At 39.5% G+C, this 14,154-nt stretch overlaps 1 protein-coding gene across 6 annotated transcripts in view; it reads left to right on the top strand.

Annotated features, from left to right (window-relative positions):
* Positions 1-6,796: 6,796 nt before the first annotated feature.
* The window catches only part of picalma (phosphatidylinositol binding clathrin assembly protein a), a 37,682-nt gene continuing 30,324 nt past the window's right edge, over positions 6,797-14,154 (top strand). For all 6 annotated transcript variants that reach the window (XM_063013638.1, XM_063013637.1, XM_063013635.1 and 3 more), the window contains exons 1-2: positions 6,797-7,004; positions 7,195-7,464. In XM_063013638.1, the coding sequence (XP_062869708.1) occupies positions 7,335-7,464 (130 nt within the window). In that variant the 5' untranslated portion in view covers positions 6,797-7,004; positions 7,195-7,334. The remainder of the gene's footprint in view (positions 7,005-7,194; positions 7,465-14,154) is intronic.

Below are 14,154 nucleotides of genomic sequence, written 5' to 3'. Positions count from 1 at the left end.
GTATATTGGAACCCCGTGAAAAACTGACCAGATAAAAGCTACATTCAGCCCTCGTTTAACCCTCGTATGAACTGCGTGACCCTGATATAAAAAGGTTTGCTTGTATTCCTGCCATGTTTCCTTCCTCTAATATTACAGCATATTATTGCGTTTGTCTACAAATACACTATATGGCCACCTACCCATTTTATTGAGTTAAGATGTTTCATCAGCACTTAATGTTAGAAGGTGTACAAAAGTATATAAATCTTACTTTTGGCCACAGTTTATGGAGGTGGCTAAATAGTGTGTGGCTACATAGGCTGAATGGCACAGGGATTTTGGTGTATTCTAAACATGCTTTTTACATTTCTCATCCACTTTATCATCAGTTGCAATACAAACATATGTCCAGTTGTTGTCAACATTTTAGGCACCACTAAATATTAAATACACCCTGTAAAATATCTCCTGACATAAAACATTAAGTGACTGGATAAATGTAAACTTAAATGTTTGATACAGAAAAGCACAATGCACAAAAATAAAATTCAAACTTGGCAGGAAAAAGGATTCAATTGAAAAGAATGCCAAAACATGATTAATTGCACCCTTGGTTTAGTTTGAAAGAAAGGATCAAATCAGACTAACCTGTGACTAATTAGAAAATAGACTCACCTGTCCCCATTTTGTTAGTGTTCACATGACTAATAATTATTACATAAACATTACAATGCTTTTAAAGGGCCCGTTTTAATCTATGTTCCTCGTTCACCATGGCAAATATAAGAAAGCTGTCTGAGCAGATTAGAAATGCTCTTATCACAGTTTGTAATGTTATGCAAGAACAGTATGTTCAGCTCCACAGTCTGTGTTCACCTTTGTCTGATTCTTCTCTTCATGATGCGCCATATACTGTATTTTCAATAGAACACAGATCTGTACTGCAGGCAAGTCGTTAAAGTACATGCATTCTGCAAAGACACATTGTTTTATCGTGTGTAGAAGAAGGCCTGGCATTGTTTTGCTGAAATAACCATGTACTTCTAAGGAAAATACATTGCCTTCATAGCAGCATATGTCTCTCAAATACGCCCCCATGCCATGACAGTTGTGGGCTTTTGCACCTTCCACTGATAACAGTTTGATAACATAAAATTTTTCTCAAAAACAAGCTAAAACAAGATTCATCTGACGACAATGTGGGATGAGCTCAGGTCCTGAGAACGCCATGTTTTTTTTGCATAGAACTGATGTATGGATTTCCCTTTGTATACTAGAGTTTCAGGTTGCTTACTTGAGGCAGTGGCGTACTGTGTTAAATGACGGCTCACATGCACGCATGGCTATATTTATCACAGTAGCATGACGGATTCTTATGCAATGCCATTAAAGGGCTTGAAGGTCACGCACACCCAAGAGTGGATTCGGCATTGGACTACAGTGATTTTAAGTGTTATGTACGGTAGATAATAAAAGAACAGAATTAATTGCAGTTTTGCTGTAAGAAACGTTCTTTTTCAATTAATTGGCAATTTTCTAATGAAGTTTGGCACATATTTGTTTGGTGGATCTTTTATATTCAATCATTTTTTACCCAATCGTACATCGCACCCTCACTTGTTACCAATTCATCTGTGAAATATTTCAAAAACATGTAATGAATATTTTACAGAAATTTGTACCCTTAAACTCAACATTTCCCTTAAACTCAACATGTTCAATTTGCTTTTTAAAATGTATTTCATTTTAATTTAACAATGAACTGTCACTTTGTTCAGCGCTCGGCTTGAACGGTGCAGTAAAACATCATCAAAGTGTGAATATGAGACGAATCTGCATTTGTGTGGAATAACCATCAGATCCAGTCTGAAAGCTGCACATGTATCTGTGTTTATCTGGATTTTCCTCAAAACATTGCTCGAGGTTCTAACAAATTGTAAGAATTTTTTCAGTGTTTTTATATTATATTTGTGTTATTTTCAGTGTATAAGTGTCAAAAACAACCCCATTATTTTAAATTAGCCTAAAATATATGCAGTTCCACGGGGCCATGGAACACATTAACAGGTTTCCCAAACATCCTTATGGGAAAAAATACCTTGAAACTCAACGCCACTCCCAGAACCAATTGACGTTGAGTTTCAAGGTACCGCTGTATTTTGTCCCTGTCCCAAGTCAACTTGTAATCCCAGCTTGTAATTTTGTTAGTTAAATAAAGGTTTGGGAGAATCAACAAATCACAGATTCATGTTTTTATTGTATTTTACAATGTCCCAACTTTTCTGGGAATGAGGTTTGTGTTTATCAAGGCATCAACAATATCAAATTAAAGGTAAAGATTATAACAGATAATTATGCCCTTTATTTTATTTTTTATTTATTCATTTTTTTGAGTAAACAATGCATCCCAAACCACACATCATGCACTTAATACTACTTTAAACCAAAACAACAAAGTCTTCACTATGAGAGCATCATATTTGGGACACTTGTAAGTTTATGTTAATCAGAAACATGATTTGTTTTTATTTAGAGAATTATTTAAATGCACAAACTAATAGAGTGTTTGGTTTAGTTTGCTAATTCTTTAACATTTAACATAAATTGTAAGTGGTTTGTAATTGTAGTCTTGTCATTAAAAGACATTAAAAGTCTTGGTCCGATCCTGGTTTTAACTTCACCGCTGAAAATGACTGACAGATTCCCGATCACAAGCTGAATTTATGATCAGTGTTTGGATGTTTAATGATTTTATTTTTCATGTTTACCGTGGAGAGGTCAGTGGTTGTGAATGTGTGTCAGGGTACGCTGAAAGCACAGAATAAAATGAGGAAAACACTGTTGTCTGTGTGAGAGAGAGAGTTCATAGACTGAGCCGACAGTGAAGCTGCTCTCGACTCCCAGGTGGCACAAATCAAGAGGATGTCTTATTGTTCATATATGAAACACAAGCCACATGTATTCAGAGCACGGGAACACACATTCTTATGGGCTGCCCATATCTGTAACACACACACACACCCACACACACACACACACACACACACACAGAGAGAGAGAGAGAGAGAGAGAGAGAGAGAGGTGTCATGAATGCACAAGTAAAATCCACTAATCCCTGTAAAACATTAAAAGCTTTGCATACAATATCATTCAAGGGGTGTTCACAGACATTTGGACCTTTAGTGTAACAAAAGTCTTGGTGGAACATTTGGATTTATTAAATATAAATATGATATATAAATACAAAAATGATTATTAGTAATTTACCCTTGTTTACTTTTTTGCTAAACAAACAGCACAGTTTAATCAATGTAACTGACTGACTTTAGGAACTGTTATTGCTCTGGCACTGTCTGGGTACAGCATGGTTCAATTTTAGATCCATGATCCATGTGGGTGTAGAATGAAAATAAAATGCAGACTTATTTTTTAGGACAGTCAGTACAGCACTGACCGATGTGGTATTTTCAAATGTTCTTTTCTGATGAAGATATTAAAACAAGCTTGTAATAAAATCTTATTTATTTCAATTCTTGTTTAGCTTACTTCTTCATTCACTCACTCACTTTCTTAACCGCTTATCCAATTAGGGTTGTTTGTTTCAATGGGTGCAAGGCACAAAGTAACACCCTGGACGGGACCCCAGTCCATCGCAGGGCAGACACACACACACACATACACACACCCATTCACCTATAGAGCAATTCAGAGTTTCCAAATAACCTGACTGCATGTTTTTGGACTGTGGGAGGAAACCGGAGCTCCCGGAGGAAACCCACGCAGACACTGGGAGAACATGCAAACCGGGACCCGGACCGCCCCGATGGGGATCAAACCCAGGACCTTCTTGCTGTGAGGCGACAGTGCCTCCCCCCTTCTTCATTTAGCCTGTTGATTCTAAATTGAAATACCAAATGGCATCTTGTATAAAAGAAGGCAAGAAAAACAGAAGACATAAGCACATTTATTATATTAATGTGGCAAAATCCTGATGTACACTCTGCAAATGTCTAATTCTATCAGGAGGTTCTTGATTAATAAGTGTAAAAGTTTGTTTAAACATAATTGGCTCAGAATGCAGGAACATTGATCGTAATGAATAACCGTAGAGGTAAAACTGGACCTAATGAAGGGGACTTGAACCTGCTTCACACAGTCATTCATGTTACTATATTGTTAGTATCTTAGCTGTACAGTTTGCATGAGGTTTAGCTCATAAATATAGTAGTGGGTGATTTTTATGCTGTTCCATAATGGCTGCATATGTTGGTAATGAAGCGAGCACTCAGACGACCATGAGCTGTGAAATGATAGATGTGGTGGCAGCACATTGCCCCCAAGTGGAGAAGCCACCAGCCTACAGACATGCTTACAGACCATTTCACCTAAATGCAGGCTTACCCCGTTACTGAAAGCAATCAGTATGTATTGTTGGCATTGTGGTTCAACAGCATATCTCATTTCCTGTGAGCATCATTATCATAATGATGCATAATGCTTTTTTGTTGTTGTTTAACCATGGCTGTTTTTTCTTTTTCAGATTTGGTACATCACTCCCATTATTCTAGTTAGCTTAATAATATGTGAGAGTAAGGTTTTGGAAGCCGTTATACAACAGAGCTTTTGAACATGTAGTCATCACTGGTTATGTAGTGTTCCTTGCAGACAGTAAGATGTTCCACAGACTACATGTGTAATGTATATATGTAAACTAATTAATGCAATGGCTTGCAAACTCACTTGTTTGTCTCCAGTGGATGTTTACCCCCAAGCCGAGCTTGCATAATGGTTTGAAATAATAATGGTTTTGAGCAAATATAAAATATTATTTTTTTATTATTATTTTTTTCTCAGTGCTTTACAATCAATGCAGTAATAACAAGTACCCTTTACAAACACCACTAGTCCATTAAAATTGAAATCAATAGTTAGATACATTATGTACATAATTTTAACAACAAATATGTTTGGATATTTTGCCATGTTTGCCTATAGCACTATGAATGTGTAATATTTACTGCAAGACATTCACCAAGCAACATTACTCAACAGACCAAAGGCAGTGTTCTTACCCCCTCAAAAGCACTGAGTTTCAACACTGCTGACAGGATGTTGTGAAACGTTAACAAAACCATTACTGGTCAGTATGCAGGTAAGCCAGCCTCTTCTGGGCTGTGTGCAGCAGTGGTTCCTAACAATTATTTAACAAATCAACTGACGCTAATGGATTTATGTTTTGTTTTGTTTTGTTTTCATTGTATCATGTACTGTCACCTAAACTGTCTTGCTTTTTCTGTGAATAAAGATTATTCACTTATTATTCACTTATGATTACTTTCTGTATTTTTACGTACCTTTTCTCAGAATGTGTTTGAATCATTGATTTTTTGGTAGATAGCAGAATTATTGGTTCTGTCAATTATGGCAACTTAGCCAGGCCTTATGCACCAAAGAATTTCCACACTATTACACTAGGTATTACACCCTATGATTTTAACATTCAGTCCTGGAAGAGCTCAAATGTGTGTGTTTTTTGCTTATGCTATAGTTTTATAGCACTGTAAAAAGTCACCATTGTTACAAACAACTGTATATTTTGCTAGTTAATTTGTGTTTATGGAGGAGTTATTTTTAGAAAAATAAAAATGAAAGACATTTGCTACCAATATGAGATTATTCGAATATGCCAAGATCACATGCATAAAAAAAGTCTTTTTTCATTGAAGTTATTTTGACTAACCACTTCATCCAGCACAAGCAAGGAATATACGCCAGATATGTCATTAATTCAATACATGGCATTATCATCATTTTATTACTATTTTTATTGAACAGGACCACTGGAAGCGTTTCTGTAAAGATGGTGTAATTACACGTCTTAGCCAGAAGATGTCAGCAATTGACTTTCAACCATTTGTGCAGTTAGTCATTCCTACGTTAATTCATTAATAATAAATTCATCCATTCATTTTTTTAATTTACCATTTAAACCTGATCGGTAAAGCGGTGTGTCCGGAGCAGCCTGGGGAACAATTGGGATAAACAGGGCGAATTTACACATGTTCCCTTTTACAGTGTGTGTATACAGTTTTAAGGTCCTTGGATGTTGGTATGTATAAATGTTGTGAATCTTGTTTTGATGCAAAGTAAAAAAAAAAAAAACAGTGTCATTAATGATATTAATGTAAAGGCACCAGAGTGACAGGTAATGGAGAAACTTTTCTGCTTAGTGAGTGAATAGATAGATAGATAGATAGATAGATAGATAGATAGATAGATAGATAGATAGATAGATAGATAGATAGATAGATAGATAGATAGATAGATAGATAGATAGATAGATAGATAGATAGATAGATAGATAGATAGAATAAAAGAAGAATGGGTTAATCATGAACCATGATTACTTTAAAAAGGATGAAACTGCATGCATCATGTTCAAATTTTCCTGCATGTGGAGATTATAAGAAACTGCATTAGTCACATGGGCTGAAATATTCTCTTAATCCTAAATAACCACTTTTTTTAGAAATATAGTACACCACACAAGGTTTAGATGGAATAATTTTCACTACTAGGTAGAGTACATGTATGGGGGTATGTAACGGATTGGTATTCGCCCAATGTACGTACAGAAACTGTAGCAGTGCGCGCGCCATGTTGGCTCGACTCGCCTATGCTTAGGGTTGATTTTTTTCCCCCCTCTCGAAGAGGTTTGAGCCAAGATGGCGGCGGGTTGCTTCGACCACACAAGCGTTCTCACAAGCCTTGGGAGGATCCTGTGAATGTAAAGAGGAAACAGGGACGCCATTTTCCTGCGAGGTTTTGGTCGGTCCTTTTAAAAAAGCTTGTGAGGGGGAGAGGAGACGGTCGGAAAGGAAACGGGGAAGTAAAACAGTGAGTGAGAGAGGGAGTGAGGGAGAGAGAGAGAGAGAGCTAGCTAGAGAGAGAGAGAGGAGAGTGCATGAACGGGGCTGGTGTAATAGAAGAGGACGCTTTTGTAACAGAAGAGGAAACCTTTGGTATGTAGCTTCAGTGTCTGTTTGCTTGTTTTGCTTGTGTAGAATTGCACACATGAGTTCATCCACAGAGCTGAAGTGACTGTGTGCATCTACTTGAAGCTGTAGCTAGCTCTAGTTAGCTAACTACAACGCTAACTCTAGTTAGCAAGCTACAAATCCCCTCATTTCTGTTTACTTGTTTCTTTATCAGAAACTTGAGGGACCAGAGAGCAGCACAAGGGACATCACCACCATCATCACCACCCCTGGATTTACCTCAGACAAGCCTGCTTTTTTTTTTTTTGCTTTATTTCCCACAAATCCACACACACAACTGACACAAGTGCGAAGATGTCTGGCCAGAGCATAACGGACAGGATAACCGCAGCTCAGCACAGTGTCACCGGCTCGGCGGTGTCCAAAATCGTCTGCAAAGCCACCACGCATGAAGTCATGGGACCGAAAAAGAAACACTTGGACTGTAAGTAATAATGGCAGGAGAGTTGAAGGTCCAACAGAGTGCTGATGTGTGGGGGGGAGAAAGTGTTAAACAGTCCGTAAAGAGGCCCTGATACAGCTCGTGTGGAGCTAGCTGGCACTTCAGCCTGTCCGACTTCACGTTAGGGCTGGTCGGTATCACCGAAAATTTGTATCACGGTATTTTCTAACATTCTTCACATATCATTTATATGTCTGTGGCTTATCCTACTGTCATAAGGGCACAGAATATAACAAGTTTTAAGTTCACCATGTATATAATGAGACTTTGCCTGGCCCCACTGAACCGTGGTAACCAGTGACTGGATCACTGCTGACCAGTCAAATGTAAAATAAAGACCAGTATGCACTGGCTGTGTGGGCATAGTTTTAGTTAGGGCTGGGCGGTATGTTTTATTTTGCAAGACTGGGACTTTTTTAATGTCTGTGGCTTATTCTACTGTCATAAGTGCATAGAATATAAAAAGCTTGAATTCATACACGTATATAATGAAGGTTTTGAGGACTATAAGCTTTGCTTGGCCCCACTAAACCGTGGTAACCAGTGACTGGATCACTGCTGACCAGTCCAATGTAAAATAAAGACCAGTATGCACTGGCTGTATGGACATAGTTATAGCTAGGGCTTGTCGGTATGACCGAAAATTTGTATCACGGTATTTTTTATTTAAATTATTTATATGTCTGTGGCTTATTCTACGTACTATCATAAGTGCACAGAATATAACAAGTTTTAAGTTCACCATGTATATAATAAGGGTTTTGAGTACTATAAGCTTTGCCTGGCCCCACTAAACCATGATAACCAGTGACTGGATCGCTGCTGACCAGTGAAATGTAAAATAAAGACCAGTATGCACTGGCTGTATGGACATAGTCATAGCTAGGGCTTGTCGGTATGACCGAAGATTTGTATCACGATATTTTCTAAGATTCTGATGGTGTTACGGTATGTTATTTTGTATGACTGGGGCTTTTTATATGTCTGTGGCTTATTCTACTGTCATAAGTGCACAGGATATAAAAAGCTTTAATTTCACCAGGTATATAATGTCGCTTTGCTTGGCCCCACTAAACCATAGTAACCAGTGATTGGATCACTTTTGACCAGTCCAATGTAAAATAAAGACCAGTATGCACTGGCTGTATGGACACAGTTATAGCTAGGGCTTGTCGGTATGACCGAAGATTTGTATCACGGTATTTTTCACAGTATATCACGGTATGTTTTATTTGTAAGACTGGGACTTTCTATATGCCTGTGGCTGATTCTACTCTCATTAGTACTTAGAATATAAGAAGTTCACCAGAGTAGGTTTTGAGGACTATAAGCTTTGCTTGGCCCCACAAAATGACCCAATATATGATGGAATCAGTACACGTGACACAGTTACAGTAAATACAAGTATTGTAAAATTGCCCTTATCTCTCCCTTTAACAAATAAAACCACGTCTGCAAACTCCACTGTACAGCTTGACCACAGGTCTGTTGTAGAAAAGTGGTCGACTTTAAATATCTCTGCTCATCTCAACTGACCTAAAGTATTTTCGCCGCGTTAGACAAACCTGGAATCCAGTGTTTTAATTATCTCTCTGAAAGCTTCTCTCTCGACTGTCTGTAGAGGAATCGTGTCCTTCCGTATGTGGATTGTTACTGCGCTTGTAATGTTGTTCTTTATGTAATGTTGTTGGCAGTGATAGCTCAGTGGTTAAGGTACTGGACTAGTAATCAGAAGGGTGCCGGTTCAAGCCCCACCACTGCCAAGTTGCTACTGTTGGGCCCCTGAGCAAGGCCCTTAACCCTGCTAAATGCTGAAAATGTAAATGTTTTAACAGCCGTGGCTCGACAGACCGTGCAGTATAGAGTGTTTAGTCTGTTCTAAACTGCCGACACGCCTCATTTCTTTCGGTTCGCATTTGGTCTTCCTCTCATCATCCTCCATCTGTTTTTGTTTATTTTTTCCACCATATTTAGGAAGCCTCTTTCATCTGTTAACTCTGTCATGCTAACGCTACATGGCTACCTACTTAATCTGCATGGCTCTCCATAGCGCTTTTAGCGGCGAACAAGATTATATGATTAACTATGTTACGATATGGCGGTATATGAAAAATGCATACTGTACAAGGCATCAAAGACGGTATAGCAAATGTACCGTCATACCGCCAGCACTACTTCACATCCATGCTAATCCGTATTGAATGCCGTATTTAGCAGTGCTGGACGATATAACCGTGTATACCGGTATTGTACCGTTTATATATCAATATAGATTAGCCAGTAGATGTGTTTTGTAAACTTTCACAAAGCAGCCCTGCTTATTTAGACTCTACAGGGCTGCATGTAGAGAAAAGCATTTTTAAACCAGAAAATAGTTCTTACAAATAGAAAACAGCTTTTTGAAATGAACACAGTTAACTCCAAGATAACAGAGGGTTCGGCATTGCTGATAACACATGAACACCAGCCTTTCACCCATATCTGATTCAACATCTCTACAAATAATTAACCACGTTTAAAAGGAAGTCCACGTGCTCTTTAATAAGCACACAAAAGACTCAAAGATCAGTTTGTTCGTCAACCGATTTAAAATAGACGTGTAACCCAGATGTACCAAGGTTCAGAACATGGGAACGGATTTGATTTGAGTTTCAACTCGCTGTAGTACCCTGACCGTCTCTGTCATCTAACCACATTAAGGAGGAATCTATTCGAATAGGGGATGTTTCGGTTCAGTGTTGAGTGTGTGATACTGATAATAGTCTGATACCGGCCTAAAATCTAGATCAGTGTTGACTGGTTACAGGTAATTCACATTAAAACAAGAAGTTAAAAGCAAATGCAGGGCAGCACGGTGGCTCGGTGGGTAGCACTGTCGCCTCACAGCAAGAGGCCTTTCTGTGTGGAGTTTGCATGTTCTCCCAGTTTCTGCGTGTGTTTCCTCAGGGTGTTCGGTTTCCTCCATTGTCCATGACTGTATTCGATATAAACCTTGAGAAGTGATGAATCTTGTGTAATGAGTAACTACCGTTCCTGTCATGAATGTGACCAAAGTGTAAAACATGACGTTAAAATCCTAATAAAAAAAACGCAAAAAAATAATACAGTTACTTCACATTAGATTAAGTTAAAACGTGTGCCTTGTGCAAAAGTTTGGATGTCCTACTAGGCTGGTACCTTTGCCAAATATTAGGTTAAGTTTGGAGTGTTTCTATTTGCGTTGTAGAAATTTTCACCCCCTTGCAAAATGTACGTTTTGTATCTGTGTCCAAAGCGTTCAGTTTTTCCTTTAACGGTCTCTAGCAGTTCATCTAAAACGCCTATGGCTTACCTACATGTTGTTTTGCATACTTCAGACTTTGGGTTTTTTTGATGTGGTTGCAGTTAAGGTTTCCTTCTGGTGACGGATCAAGTTTGCACGTGCAAAATGCTGCACACTAAAATAGTGCATCACCACTGTTTCCAGTTTAATGCTTCCTGCACGGTTATTATTGTTCGTATAGGAATTTTGCTTTGCCTATATGAAGGTTCTATTAAGGTTTTCTTGGCCTTTAGTAACGCATAGACTTGCATAACTTGCAGTTTACCTTAAGTGCCATTTCTTAATGACATTTTAAACATTTGGAATTTGCAAGCTGGAAGCGCTTGGCATCTTTTTATAGCCGTTTTTAGCTTTGCAGGCATTGGTTAACCTTATTTAGATTCTTCTGGAGAAGCCTATAGTTCATTGGTAGTGCAAATCTGGAATTGTCATTTGTTAACTATACCTAAAGAGTCAATTAAGGCCTGACATAATATATTAATTGTAATATAAAGTAGCTTTGCATAATTCTTTGCAGAATTTTATGTATAACAGTAAGTATAGTAAGGATAGTAAGTGATCTGACCAGGGGTAGCTTGGCTTTGTTACTATCAGGATGTTTGTGTTGGATCAGTATTACTTGTACTCCTTGTTTCTACACTCACTGTCCATGTTATCAGCTCCACTTACCATATAGAAGCACTTTGCAGTTCTACAATTACTGACTGTAGCCCATCTGTTTCTCTACATACTTTTTTTAGCCCCCTTTCACCCTGTTCTTCAATGGTCAGGACCACCACAGAGCAGGTATTATTTAGGTGGTGGATCATTCTCAGCACTGCAGTTACACTGACGTGGTGGTGGTGTGTTAGTGTGTGTTGTGCTGGTATGAATGGATCAGACACAGCAGCGCTGCTGGAGTTTTTAAACAACCAAAAACATCCATCCAACAGCGCCCCGTGGGCAGCGTCCTGTGACCGCTGATGAAGGTCTAGAAGATGACCGACTCGAACAGCAGCAATAGATGAGCGATCGTCTCTGACTTTACATCTACAAGGTGGACCAACTAGGTAGGAGTGTCTAATAGAGTGGACAGTGAGTGGACACGGTGTTTAAAAACTCCAGCAGCGCTGCTGTGTCTGATCCACTCATGCCAGCACAACACACACTAACACACCACCACCATGTCAGTGTCACTGCAGTGCTGAGAATGATCCACCACCTAAATAATACCTGCTCTGTGGTGGTCCTGTGGGGGTCCTGACCATTGAAGAACAGGATGAAAAGGGGGTAACAAAGCATGCAGAGAAACAGATGGACTACAGTCAGTAATTGTAGAACTATATGGTAAGTGGAGCTGATTTAATGGACAGTGAGTGTAGAAACAAGGAGGTGGTTATAATGTTATGGCTGATCGGTGTATGGTTCTTTAAACATCTGATTGCATGAGGATTAAACATTGAACACATGAGATAAGGGCGTCCATAATCGAATTGCTCACTACTCACCTTTACAGTTTCTATTTATTACCTTAGAAAGCAGAATACCAGCCAATACTTACCTGATACTGACGACCTCGCCAGATTGATTCATGCATCTGTTGCCAAGATACCTTGCATTCACACCAGCGGGCACAAATCATCAGGTGACCGTTCATTTTATATTCCAGCACCTGACAGTAACAGCAACAAGCAGCTGAATGAGCTTTTCTCAACACAGTACGCCATCCTATTACGTAGTTAGGTGACGTTTTGAATTGAGCAGTGAGACGTAAGACGTTTAGCTACTAAAATTCCCATGAAAGCCGGACAGTCGTGTTAACTGGAGCTATTTTTGCGTGTTAGTATGAATATAAAACATTGCAGACCTTATGTTCCATGTTCACACTTGAGTGCTGCACAGCAACAGCATTCCTAAGGGCCTGGGTTTAATCCCCGCCCTGGTCACTGTCCATAAGCAGTGTGTGTGTGTAGGTATGTTCTCCCTGTGTGTGCTTGGATTTCCTCCGAGTAGTCTGGTTTCTTCCAAGCTTCAGAAATATGCACATTGTGTATTGGCTATTTCACATCCTTCGTAGGAGAGAAGGAATGAGGTTGAGACCCTGGTTAGGATGACTCTGTTGGTGAAAGAGCGATTAGGCCACACACTTTTGCAGCATAAATCCAGATAGTATATTTAATCAAGTTCAATACCAGTTTGCTGTTCCAGATCAGAAGACTAAACTCACGGGCGCCCAGCTAGCACACCAGCACCGGTTTTCTGAACTCCTCTGTTCGAAACACGGTGTTGCCACCGGTCGGCTGGGTGCCATCTAGCGGGCATAATTGGCCGTGCCTGCAGCAGATACTAACTGGCCACCGTATCTGCAGGGTGGGGGGCCGGACTATGTGTGGGTGTGTGGGCCTTCATACGCTGTTCAAGGACCCTGATTGACGGAAGAATGCAGGGGTGAGAAGAGGCGGGTACGGTGACGTGCTCTCCCTGGATGCAATCTGGTATCTCTCAGCAGCGGAGGACAAAATTGAGTGCGCTAAATCGGGAGGAAAATGGGGAGAAGGTGCATTAAAAAAAAAGACGGGGATCTGTCTGTTTTGAGCTTGTCTACACAATACACACTTATAAATCCACGTTTTTATTGTTCACCACCTGGATCGATGGTTTTAAGTCTTGGAGGAAAGAATTGCCTTAATTTCAAGCCCTCAAAAAGTTTGGTTGGAAGCGGTGAGGGTGGGAGGAGGAGTAATCGGTCGTGTCTGAGAGACTGAGAGATGCTTATAGAATGGATGTAGCTCCATCTGATTTCCACCTTTTTGGGCCTCAAAGAAGCTTTAAGGGGAAGAAGATTTTCATGTGATGATGATGTGAAAGCAGCGCTGCACCAGTGGCTCAATCAAAAACATTTTTTGCTGACGGCATTAAAAAGTTGGTACGACATTGGAATAAATGCATCGGTAGGTGACGATGTAGAAAAGTGATCATTTAAGTGCGGAAAGTTTTGTGGCATGATTATTCAGAACAGGAAACCATCATGACCCTAAGAGGTTAGCAGGTTCCTTAAGCAAGTAAACCCCCAAACCTTGAGATGGGCACCACATCCTAACCACATCAAGACCTCTGTGCCAGGCATTGATTATTTTTTTAATCAAGGCTTTTGCTTTAGAGGGTTCTGGTTCTGGTCGCATCGATTTCCTGAAGAGTGATTATTTTAAGCCTTTATACCATAATGAGTTGTTAACGGCGTGTGTGTGTGGTTGTACCAGCAGGACCTGGGGTTTTATCTAAAAGATTAAGTATATCCTTAAGTCAGGCCTGGCAGTCACCAGAACCTGCTCTTCGTTTGTATGACTGGGAGGTGTTGAGTGAAGGTTACA

This window comes from Trichomycterus rosablanca, chromosome 18, assembly GCF_030014385.1.
Source record: "Trichomycterus rosablanca isolate fTriRos1 chromosome 18, fTriRos1.hap1, whole genome shotgun sequence".
Taxonomy (NCBI): domain Eukaryota; kingdom Metazoa; phylum Chordata; class Actinopteri; order Siluriformes; family Trichomycteridae; genus Trichomycterus; species Trichomycterus rosablanca.
The sequence above is the reverse complement of the archived record's forward strand: the minus strand, read 5'-3'. Positions and strand labels throughout refer to the sequence as shown.